The sequence below is a fragment of the Dromiciops gliroides genome, chromosome 3 (assembly GCF_019393635.1).
Source record: "Dromiciops gliroides isolate mDroGli1 chromosome 3, mDroGli1.pri, whole genome shotgun sequence".
In the NCBI taxonomy this organism is placed as follows: domain Eukaryota; kingdom Metazoa; phylum Chordata; class Mammalia; order Microbiotheria; family Microbiotheriidae; genus Dromiciops; species Dromiciops gliroides.
In genome coordinates, this window is record NC_057863.1 from 506,415,223 (window position 1) to 506,428,359 (window position 13,137).

At 35.7% G+C, this 13,137-nt stretch overlaps 1 protein-coding gene across 1 annotated transcript; it reads left to right on the forward strand.

Annotated features, from left to right (window-relative positions):
• Positions 1 to 798: 798 nt before the first annotated feature.
• LOC122749783 (olfactory receptor 150-like) lies at positions 799 to 1,752 on the forward strand. The gene has a single exon (XM_043996306.1). It carries the CDS (start codon positions 820 to 822, stop codon positions 1,750 to 1,752), a length of 933 nt encoding a protein of 310 aa, XP_043852241.1. The 5' UTR covers positions 799 to 819.
• Positions 1,753 to 13,137: the final 11,385 nt, after the last annotated feature.

Here is a 13,137-nt window from a genome sequence, read left to right on the forward strand (position 1 = left end):
AAATCTATACTAGATGACTTCTTTGCCAACAGCAATTTCACTGAAATACATGGGAAAGCCACAATACCCCTTTAAGATGTTATTATTCTGTCTCTGAAATGGAGAGAACAGCTGTAGTTCCTATAATAACAGAATTTGCTTTCCATTTGCAGACAGAATAGTGTACTACTAGGTGACTGTGCAGAGCATCATCCACATGAATAGGAACTAGAAAGAGATGAGTGACTATAAATAATTGTTGGGGCAGCTAGATGGTGCAGTGGATTAAACACCACCTCTGGATTCAGGAGGACCTGAGTTTAAATTTGGCCTCAGACACTTGACACTTACTAGCTGTGTGACCCTGGGCAAGTCATTTAACCTTCATTGCCCTGGAAAAAAAATAAGAATTGTTGGTGGGTTTTTTTCCTCTTTATCTTTAAAAATGCTTTTTTCTTGTATGGGAGAAGGGGGGAAGAAGGGGGAAACTATGGTCTGAAAAAGAATCAATAAAAATTTATTTTTAAAAAAATTGCTGAAAGGATCTCTCTTTTCCTACAGCCCGTTTCCCTGAGTGATGCATACTCTAACCTACCAGGACACTTTCCATTCTTGTGCTCGGAAGGAAAATCAGTAATGGCTTTATCTTGCATTTAAATGGCCCATAGGATTGTAAGGTAGTAAGAGGCACTAGGTGTCTAGGAGCATAGACTCAATAAAAAATGAAAGTTCTAATTAATAAGTTTTATCAGTTTTGAGAACTGTTTCTGCCTGTGGCTAATCATGAACACATTCTTTAATGTGCTTTTTGCCCCCATCCCCACAGATACCATCCAGAGAATGGCCACAAGAAATTATTCCACAGTGACTGACTTTATCCTCGCAGGATTAACAGACCAGCCAAAGCTCAAGCTGCTCCTCTTTTTCTTATTCCTGTGCATCTATGTGGCCACTGTTGTGGGAAACTTGGGCATGATCACACTGATTGGGTTAAGTTCCCACCTTCACACACCCATGTACTATTTACTCAGTTGTTTGTCCTTCATTGATCTTTGTCACTCCACTGTCATCACTCCCAAAATGCTTGTTAACTTTATGTCAGAGAAGAACGGCATTTCCTACAATGAGTGCATGACTCAACTCTATTTCTTTATCATTTTCATTGTTTGTGAGTGTCATTTGTTGACAGTGATGGCATATGACCGTTATGTTGCTATCTGTAGCCCTCTGTTATATAATGTCATTATGTCCTATCAGGTCTGCTCATGGCTATTGGGTGGAGTGAGCATAATAGGCTTGGTGGCTGCCACTGCTCAGACAGGCTGCATACTCAGATCATTCTTCTGTAAAGACAACATCATCAATCATTACTTCTGCGATCTCAATCCCCTTTTAGAGCTTTCCTGTTATAGTACCTATGCCTGTGAAGTGGTCATACTATTCTTTGGTGTAATTAACATCATCTTCCCAATTCTAACCATCCTTAGTTCTTATTTGTTCATAATTGCCAGCATCCTTCGTATCCAATCAACTGAAGGAAGATTTAAGGCCTTCAGTACCTGTAGTTCCCACATAGTTGCCGTTTCTATCTTCTATGGTTCAGCAGCATTCATGTACCTTCAACCCTCTTCAGTTAGTTCCATGGACCAAGGGAAAGTGTCCTCTGTGTTTTATACTATTCTTGTGCCCATGCTAAACCCTCTGATCTATAGCCTGAGGAATAAAGATGTCAAGGTAGCACTAATAAAAATCTTGGAGAGAAAAAAATTCTGATGAGAAATGTTAGGGTAACAGTGTTACAGATTAGAGGATGCAATGTTAATTTTTGGAGCACTGGGATTCACTGGCATGCCCACTGTGGACATAGTCCCATTTTTATTATTTCCCTCTAATCTTTGGCTACTCTTTCTATCAACACTGCAATGCATTTATGTGGAGGAATGATAATGATTTCTTCTACTCATAGGTAGTAATCTACATCTTGTTCATTGGGTCTGAAAGGCTGTTGATATTTTAAGAATCAAACTGTTGTACAGCTATAACGGCACCCTACACAAAATCATTTTGTAATTCTATTTTATCAGCTCTAGATTTGCTACAATTTCCACATTCTAGGTAGATTGACTCTTAGCTTGGGTCTCAAATTTCCTCTTTCATACCTTGTTGACCAGGAGTTTCAATCACCTTCCTATGTTCTTTAGTAGGAATCCCATTGGAAACACTAACAATATTTATAGCCCTCTATTCCCCCCACTTGTTGAATGTACTTGTACCACAGAAATGGGCACTGAGGCTCTTAGTCACCCATGATCCTTAGTCATTTGTCAACTATGGCATTCTTTTGGTCTTATAACCTTAAGATTCACAGCAATCCAGAGGTACCTTTGTGCACCCTTTGTGTTTTTTCTTCCTGATCAGGATTTTTTAAATATCCAAATAATTTCTGATAAGTTCTCTTACATAACTTTTTTTGGGGGGGGGGTAATGGGGGTTGTGACATGCCATGGGTCACACAGCTAATAAGTGTCAAGTATCTGAGGCCGGATTTGAACTCAGGTACTCCTGAATCCAGGGCCAGTGCTTTATCCACTTCACTACCTAGATGCCCCCTATTACATAACTTTTACTGTAAGTTTACTAGAACTAAATAGGGATTAGGTTATGCAGAAATACACTACTCGAATCTATGGCATATGAAGAGGAGAACAATCATATAGCTCCTATCTCAAGGAAGAAAATAGTGGGGGAATCTCTTCTCAGGCACATGTAACATGAATTGAGCCAGATCTTGCTGCTAAAATTACTTAAATATAGCTCCCCTGTTGCACAAAATTTGAACAGAAAGACAATATAGTTCAGAGGAAAGAGTGCTGGATTAAAATCCCAGCTTGGCCACTTTCAAACTGTATCACTATGAACAAGAAACTTAACCTCTTTGATCCTGTTTCCTCATCTATAAAATCAAGTAGGTAATATTTAAGTTCCAGTCTAACCCCAAATCTTATCTTATACATTGGAGGGAGGGGGTTTCTGGCTGCTACATAGAGAGGAGGTAGTTATTGAACTGAGCAGATGATCCCTTGAAATAACCAAAAGTAATTTTATATTTATGGGAAAATCAGGATATCAAAGGAAGACTTTTTGCTATACTCATGGTGTAAAGATATGAGCATTCTTTAAAAGCGAAAGGAAGAAAGATGCACACAAATTCTATCTTCCTGTTTTCTGGAACTACTCATTACAAACACTGTTAGAGTTGTCACAGTCTTTTGTTTTAATGGGCATTCCTGCTTTATCCCTTATCTTATTGGAAAGACCTCTATTTTATACCCATTATGGATAATACTGCCTTATTTTATGTTACATAGATACTTATTAGGTTAAGGAAAGATCTATTTTATTCCTATATTATGTAATATTTTATAAAGGAATAGTTCTTGTATCTTATCAAAACCTTTCTTTGTATCTTTTGATACTATCTTATGACTTGTTATGTGGTCAACTATGTTCATTGAAACAAATTTGAATTATTGGTATAAATCTTATTTCATCATGGTGTATAATCTTTGTGATGTGTTGTAGCACTCTCCTGATTAATATTTTATTTAAATTTTTGCATCGCTATTCATTAGGGATATTAATCTGTTGCTTCTCTCTCTCTCTCTCAGCTTTCCTCAGTATGGATATCAATACCATATTTTTAAATTAAATGTTATCTAAAATTTACTTGTACATGCATTGGGTCCTAGGGTATTTTTCCCATAGGGAATCTATTTATGACACAATCTGTTTTTTGCCCTAAAAATGAGTTGTCTTTTATTTCTTGTTCTGTTAATCTGGGCATTTAAGATTTTGTAAATATTTAACTTTTGATTTAAATTGTCAATTTACAGTATACATTTGGGCAAAATAGTTCCTAATTAAAAAAAAATCCTCACTGGTTATGAATTGATCTTTTTCATTTTTCATATCATTAATTTAGTTTTTTTTCTTTTTAAATAATTATGTTAGTTAATGGTTTATTTATTTTATTGTCTAAGCTTTTTGTTTTATTTAGTTATCTGAAGATTTTTATTTTCAATTTAGCTAATCTTTTCTTTTATGTTCAGGATTTAAATTTTCATATTTAATTCGAAGGGAGATAATTCATTGGTTTCCCAGTTTGTTTGTTTTTATTTGCAGGCTCTTTCTGTTGTTTATTTCTAAGGATTGCTATGAGGATCAAATGAGATAATATTTGTAAAATGCTAGCACTTTGCCTAGTACATAGTAGGCTTTATATAAATGTTGTTGTTATTACTTATGATAGTGTTTAGAGAAATAAGTTTTCCCCTAAGGATTTGCTTTGACTATATTGTAAAAATTGTGGCATTATGTGTCATTGTTGTAATTATCTCTAATTAAATTCTTTATTGTTTCTATAATTTATTTTTGAGCCACCCATTTTTAGGATAACATTATTTATTCTAATTGATTTTAATTGTTTCTTCAAAAGCCTTTTATTAAATATGTTTATTACATTATAGTCTATAAAAGTAATGTTTAATATTTTGACTTTTCAGCATTTGTAAAGATTTTATGCCCTAAAATGTATGTGGATAATTATCTGTAAAGGTCCCGTGCACAGCTAATATTATATGTATATGTGTGTGTGTGTGTGTGTGTATATAGATAGATAGATAGATAGATAGATAGATAGATTTTATATATAAATATCCATCCATATGCACATGTGTGTATATCTAAATGTACATATGCATATATGTGATATACATTCTATTTTAATTCAATATTCTGTAGCGATCCATCATATCTAGGTCTTCTAAAATTTTATGAAGGCCCATCACTTTTTCCTTGTTTTGGGTTAGATTTTTCTAGGTCTGAGACGAGTAAATTAAGGTCTTATTTTCATGTTGCTAATTCTTCCTATAACCCATTTAACTTTTCCTTTAACCATTTAGATACTATAAATTTTGTTGCACACACACATATAGTATAGAGATTGATTTATTGTCTATGGTACCTTTCAGCAAAGTGATGTTTTCTTATTTGTAGTTCTTAATTGTCTACTTTTTGATCTTCTTTCATCCAACATCATGATAATAATCATATAAAATGAACTGGAGAAGAAAATGGCAAATCATTCTAGCCAAGAAAACCCCAAAATGGGGTCATAGAGAGTCAGACACAACTAAAGTTACTGAACAAAAACAACAAAATATATAATATTGTTGGATTCAAAAAGAATTATTCCAGCTCCCCTAGTCAATCTAATGGAAAGAACATTGGAGTAGAAGCAGCGGAAATGGATTTGAATTGTAGCTTTTAGTATTTTTTAAAAAATGTATAAGGTCTTTATAATCCCTATTAAACTAATGAATATTAGATAGAATGGATGAAAGAGCACTGACTCTGGAATCTTAGGACTGGGACTCACATCCTGCTTGACATTTAATAACTATGTGACATTGAGCAAGTCATTTACCTTCTCTGGGCCACAGTTTCATCTTAAATGTAAAAGTTGAGGGGGCAGCTAGGTAGAACAGTGGATAAAGCACCAGCCCTGGATTCAGGAGGATCTGAGTTCAAATGTGACCTCAGACACTTGACACTTACTAACTTTGTGACCCTGGGCAAGTCACTTAATCCTCAATGCCCTGCAAAAAAAAAATGTAAAAGTTGAACTATGTGAATTTTTATGGCCTTTTGAAGCCCTAATCTATGATTGTATTGTCATATTTATTTTTAATTTGTGTATTTTAAAGCACTATCATTTCTCTTTCAGATAAGAAGTTCCTAGGCTTCACCAGATTGCCAAAGGGGTCTATGACACAAAAGAAATCACTAACTCCTGCTTTATTGTGTCATAGAATTTTGTGAGAAATCATTTGCTACATATTACCTGTGTCACATTGGGAAAATATCTTGAGCTTTCTTAGGCCTTATTTTCCTTACCTATAAAATTAAGAAGTTGGACTACAATGGTTCCTGTTAGCCCTAAATCTATGATTCTATAATTAATCTATTGATAGATCCCATTTCCTGGCAGAATGCCCTAGAAAAATCTTCTGATATTTTCCTTTAATCATGCTGTGCTAATATCTTTGACAATGAGTTCTAGTAGTGGACCAATACATTTCTGAAGATGCTTTTGTAGCAGTACTAGGTCACAATAAGAAGGTTATCCATTAAAGAGTCAAAGTCTGGAAAGTAGACTCCTATCTCCTTAAATTATAATAATAATAAAAAAGATTGTATGTTAACCTGAAAATTAATGAAACAATCAGTATAGGAGAAATAAGGTCTTTAATTTGGGCAAAGGAGCTATAACTTGGAGTATTGCAAAGCAAAAATGCTAGGTATACCCAAAGATGGGGACTAAAGACAAGGTTTATATGGGGTAACAGAAACAAGGGAACTATAAGACTGCTCTTGAGTATAGAAATTACTTAACTACTTAATGTAAATGAACCTTTAACAAAGGGAACTATAAGACTGCCCTGTTAAGTATAGAAGCTAATTAACTCTAAATAGAAACTACTTAATGTAAATGGACCCTTTTATATAATAACCCAGAGTCCAGGGAGTAAGGTGGAAAATCTTTGGGAGGGAATAGTTTGTTTGGGGGAGATCCTTAAGACAATCAAGAGTCTGGAATTGGCAAAGATTAGTTAGCCCCAGACAATTCATTGACCTGAGAATAGGGAATAGGTAAGGATCAGTCAGTTCTCGGTAAATTGTCTTTATCAAAGATGAGCTTTAAAATAATGTGAAATGTAAAAGAATGAAAAACTTTCCCCAAATCCAGAGACTTGATATTAATAATTATGTACTCAAATTTAAAAGAAAGAAAAAAATGAGAGAATTTTTTTTTTAAATTTAGGGAATTAAAGAGCAGGATATTTGGCTCACTATGACACAAATCTTTGTATAAGTAAACATACCTCAAACAAGAAAAATCATGCTCCTGAATGTAGCTCCCACATATGTCCCTAGGTGTTGATGAAGGACATAAGCTGAACTGTCTATCATCTCTCCCTTTACAAGGGCATGGATTTCATTTATTCAATCTACAAGCATTTCTTAAGTGATTAGTATGTACCAAGTACTGTATTAGGCACTAAGGATGAAGATGGACAAAAAGAATCCCTGTCTTCAAGAAACTCATGACACAAGTGTAACATTAACGTCTATAAATGGAACCTAATATTAGAAGGGAAGGCACTAGCAGCTTGCAGGACTGGCAAAGAGCTCAAGCAAAAGTCACTGAAGCTAATTCTTGAAGGAAGTCAAGGGAACAAAAAGGAAGAACTCAAGAAGAAAATTCTAAGCACACCAGGAAAATGACAGTCAGTGGAAAGGCATGAATGTGAGAGATGAAGTAATCTGCTTTTGGAATACCAAGTAGGACAGTATAGTTGGCTCACAGAGTGAATGAAGGGAATAAAGTGTAAGGAGAGTAGAAAGATTGAAAGATACAAGCTGTGAAGGGCTTCAAATGTCAAATGGAAGACTTTATATTTGACCCAAACCATAATAAGGAGTTGGTAGGTTTTATTAATTAAAGGCATGTAATCATTTTTAGAAAAATCACCTTGGCAGCTGAGCAGATGATGAACTGAAATGGGTAGAGACTTGAGGCTGAAGGTCTAATTAAAAGATTATTGAAATCACCCAAATAAGAGATGATGAAGGTCTGAGTAGGGAGAAGGGGATCCAAGAGACTTCATGAAAGTAAAAACAACAGATTGTACATTAGGGCTGAGTAAAGAGTTGAGGATAATTTTTGAGCCTACATGAACTGTTAAGGCTAAAATTCTAGCTAGTCTGTCTAAAATATCTAATGAGTGGTCGCCAATAAATTATAAGCTTTAGCAAGAGTTAGACTTTTAAGCATTTATTAAGAATACGAATTTGGTGAAGAGAGAGAGAAAGGCCTAGATTTTTCTATCTATTAAAGGGAGAGATCATTCCTAGCTCCGCTCTCCACCAGATTCCACAGGAAAAAGAGCGAGTCAGGGTGCCAGCCTCCCCCTTCTTCCTCCCACAAGCAAACGTCTCTTCCTGATGCCAAAGAAAAGATGCATGGTCTTGCCCTCAGAGACCTTCTCCTCATGGTGGAGCTTTCCTACAGTAAGTCTCCAGCAGGTGGTGTCATTCCAACCGTTGTAGTCCCCGCTTTGTTTCTTCAAGAAATGGAGTGTTTCCTTGATGAAACAGTCAAAAATAACAGAATATAATACCCTATGCTAACTAACAATATGTTAATAACAATATAGAAAAAGGAGAGAGGAAAGTTTTGTCCAGAGGGGCAGTTTTTTGTCCTCATGAACTGGTGCTTTAACATTGGCCTGCAAAGGGAGGGCCTCTGCAGAGAATACATGTTATAGATAGTGTATATAATAACAGAAGGAAAAACAAAAAACCAAAACTGTTCATTTAAAGTCTCTGAAAGTCTTTTCTCAGATGTCCTCTGGGTGTAGTCATGGAATGGAAGTCTTTTCAGGGGTTGATGTGTGGATGCTGGTAATCAGACAGGAAAATTTCCTACAAAATTGGACTTAACACAACTTTAAAATAGCTTTGTCAATAATCAAATCAAACAATGAAAGTTCTCAAAAACATGTCTAAGGGAATTCAGAATCTTAGTTGTTACACATGAAACTTATAATAAAACCAAAATTGAAACATTCTTTAAAATTAATATTGTTATAGTCCTCCCTTGTGGAGGGTAAATTGAGAAGACAATTGCTTTGATATTAATTTTTAAAAATAATTTTTCTGATTGTTATAGAACTTAACAGGAAAGAGGAAAAGTGGTTAGCAAAATGAGGAAGTGAAAGACAGCAATACAACCCAGATCCCCACTAAACCTCTTCCTCAAGTATCTAGAAAATTGAACAAATTAAAAATTCTGATTGGTAAAGTAAAAAAAAAAATCACATATAGTATTTTTTCCCAATGTGGTAAAAAAAAAAATTATTTGTGGTAAAGATATATATATCGGAAGTTTTAGCAGAATCATTTGAGAGTTGAGCGTATGCTATAGAACCGGCTTTTGAAGGACCTCCCTTTTGGGGAGGAGACCACAACGAACTTCCGGGAGGCCAGCTTAAAACTGAGGGAGGAACAGAAGTTTGCTGTCTCTGGCTTTTAAACTTAGCTGTGGGGGCACACGTGGGTGAGAGGAAACACGTGGTTGGTGTTCGGCTCTGAGTGTGCTGGTTCTTGGCCTGGCAGGCAGTTTGGGATTTGGTGATTTTTATAAAGGAAAATAGACTAATCTTAGATCTAAGATTATTCATTTGTATTTCTATTTCCCTATTTCCCTAATTGGTATCACCTTTTGTTGTCTAATTAATTTCCAAGCAATAAAAACTAATCCCTCACAGATTAAAGCTCAGAGACTTCTTTTTCTTAGTGGTCCTATGTATATATATATATATATATATATATATATATATATATATATATATATATATATGAAAAGTTAAAAGGGGGAGTTTAATGCTCGTATATCCAATTTTGAATCTCACACCACCAAGGGCATCATAGAGAGACAAAGTAGTCTTCGATCACTATTGTTGAAAATTAAAATATAGTTTTTGTATCTGCCTGTCTCCTATAAACAGATCAGATAAATAATCTTTAATCTCTCCTACAAAATTAATAAACAGATCAGTGAAATTATAATATCTTATAATATCTCCTACAATTTGTTCCCATACCTGTCCTCCTACAAATATAATAACCAGATCAGAGAATATAGTTAAGAACCAAATCAGAAAATTTAATATCTCCTATAAGACAAACCAGATCAGAGACAGACAGAAAAACACACCATAATATCAATTTAATATTTTGTCCCAAGAAGAAATATAACACATGATCATGTCGAGACTCCCCTCCTAAGAAGAGAGCTCAGGGGGACTCCCCATTTCTGAGGGTATCTATGGGTTTTTTTGTCCATGGGTTACAGGGCATTGTCAATTACAGATCAACCCAAAAGCAAATACTGTAACAAGAATGGGTGTAACAGAGGCATCATGGTAAGATTACAGGATTCCAAAAAAGAGTTTAGCAAGGATGAGGATGCTGAGATGTCCCCATAAAATAGGGACTTGATGTCCTTAGGGAAAAGAAGTCAGCAAGACTTTTATCAGCTAGCTATCTGGGTTCAGTTTGGAGTTCAGTTGAAGGACATTTTGCTCCTATTAACGCAGGGTTTCATAAAAATACTTTTGGATAATAAGGTACCTACATCAAACCCAGGTGATTCATATATTCTTATGAACACTATGGACAGGGTCTTGCCAGGAGTGCAGCACATGCAGAGCATCCCAGTGTCCAGAAAGAGAAAGAAGGCTAAGACTAAATACTAGAGCAAAAATCCCCAATACATCAAATCCAATGAACATTTATTAAGCACCTATTATGTGTCAGGCACTATACTAAGTCCTGGAAATATAATTAATACAAAGATTATTGTAAGCTCCTCAAGGAGCTTGGAATCTAAAGAAAGAAAGAACAAACAAAAAGAGGCAGGGAATGAAGGAAGAAAGAGATCCCAAGGGATGCTTGAAATAGCAGTAGGAGGATAGCAACAGGTGCCAGATAGCAGCTCTGTTGTTCACTACACACTTATCAATCATGGATTCAGGGCGGAAAGGAATGGTTGTGAGCATGGGCCCCAGTTGTGTATTGTGCAAGTAACAAGTTTCAGAAGTAAACCAAAGTAATGATCCTCTATTGATAGAAGTAGAGTTGTGACTCAGTTATAGACTGCAGCCCAGCATGGAATTCTGTCTGCAGTGGAATGACCAGGGCAGGAATCCCAGAAAAAAGGTTAGCTTGCAATTCGTTTGTTCTGAATCTGCAGGGCCTCCCACAGAGCTAATGGTGGCTGAGTTCAGGAGCTTGGACACATCTTACAAGAATTCATAGAAAAATTAAAGCAAGAATTTTTAAAAGAGAAAGAATGCCAAATGGCAGCAATAGAAAAGAACTGGGAAGAGAAATGAGAGTTATGGAGGAACAAAGAAATTAGTAACTTAGAACAAGAGATTCAAGACTTTACCAAAGAAAACCACACCTTGAAAATTAGAACTAATGAAATACTAGATTTCCAAGATATTAAAAAATAATAAGATCATCAAAATACTATGAAAAATAGAAGAAAATGTGAAATATCTCATAAGAAATACAGCTGACCTAGAAGGCAGATCAAGGAGATACAATTGAGAATTTGTGGACTACTTACACTTTCTAACTCTCAAAATAAAACATAACTGTGATGTTTTGCTTGTTCTTGTATTTCATTGTTAGTGTTCTCTCCCCAACTCAATAGTTTGAGAAAATAATGGGGTTTTGGGAATCCCAGAGGCCGTCACTTGAGGGCCTGAACCAGAGAGCCTTGCCTGACTTTTCCTAAGGCCAGCCCAGAGTCAGAAGAATTCCAAGGGACATGTAGAATGACTTTGTTGACTACCTACAGGAAATTACCTCACTCAAAACTACACCTACCAGAAAGCTTTTCCCCTCAGAGAGTCTGCCCTCCATACTCTGACATCAGCACATACTGTTCATGGACCACCCTCAAGTCCAATGAACCAATAGATTTGAATGGTGTTAACTTTAAGCAGTGTGTAAGGGCCACCTCTGCTCCTGACCACAGAAAGCTTATGATTCTGACATACTTTTAAGACTCAAGGAGATCAAAGTGACTCTCAGAATTCTCTAACCAGCACCACAATTACTATTTTGCATAGAATAGAGAGCTTCTTGGATGAGATAAAAATGATGTCCTTTTCAGTGTCTCTCAATCTTTTTTCCCCTTGAAAAAGTAATTGGTTTTCTAACCCTAAGTTAGGTGACAATTGAAATGAAAAGCTGAGAAAACCCAGAAGAGAACAAATTGATGGAGTTCTGAGAAAGGGTTGAATGAAAGAAATAGTGAACAAAGGTGTTTGAAAAGAGGTAACTGGGCATCCTTGATCTCAGTCTGGGTTTCTGCACCTTCTGAAGCAGTCTTACTGAGAACTTCTTAGTCTTTGGTGGAGTGAGATGACTGGGATACCTGTAGAGAACATCATATTAGTGGGCTAAGAAGTCTAACTGTGATAAAATGAAGTCAGTTTTACTACTATTGCCTGGAATATTGATTAAAGATAACTCTATCCTTCTGCTGAATAATGGTTTGCTAAGCATACCACTTTCCTTATATGGATGATTAAGTTACAGATGGCTCTAAAGGTAACACCTAAGCTGAGGACTAAGATTGAGTCACAGAAGGAAAATGAAAAAGCTATTTCCTTTTTTCTCCCTCATTTTACGGATAAGAAAACTGAGGCTTGGAAAGTTTGTGTGACTTGTCCAGTTTATAATTGGTAAGTATTTGGGGCAAGATTTGAGATCTTCCTGACTTAGAGTCCAGAAATCTCTCCACTATTTGACACTGTATCTTTTACATATTAGGAGAATGAGGCTCAGAAAGGTTAAGGTCCAGGATCATATATCTAGTAAGTTTTAGAGCAAGGGCAACAATATAATGAAGAATTTTACTGAATAGGGTCCCTCAGGAAAATAAAATGAAGACATGCTACCTGTGTACTATGCCAGAAACATGAGGTGGTATGGATTAGTGGAAAGTACTAAACTCCAGTTCTACTACTACTTACTATTTGAGTAACCTTGGATAGGTCATGTGCTCTTTCTAGATATCAGTTTCATTATCTGTTTGGGTCATTTCCATCTCTAAATGCCATGAGCCCATGGAAACATCCTTAAGAACAATCCAATGGTGCCAAAGGGATTACTTGAATAATAGCTAGTATTATGGTAAGAACCTATGGTAAGGACTGAGCATTTAGTATATGCACTATGATAAGTTCAAGTTGACTCTACACAATAACTCCTATTCAAATCCTTGTATTAATTTCCCTTCCCAAATGTTGAACAGAAAAAATTAAAAGGTTTCTTCTTTATAAAAACAGTAAAAGTACAAATTATGTTGAATTATTGTCATTTCCTTTTTTTTTTTTTTGCAGGGCAATGGGGGTTAAGTGACTTGCCCAGGGTCACACAGCAAGTAAGTGTTAAGTATCTGAGGCCGGATTTGAACTCAGGTACTCCTGAATCCAGGGCTGGTGCTTTATCCAC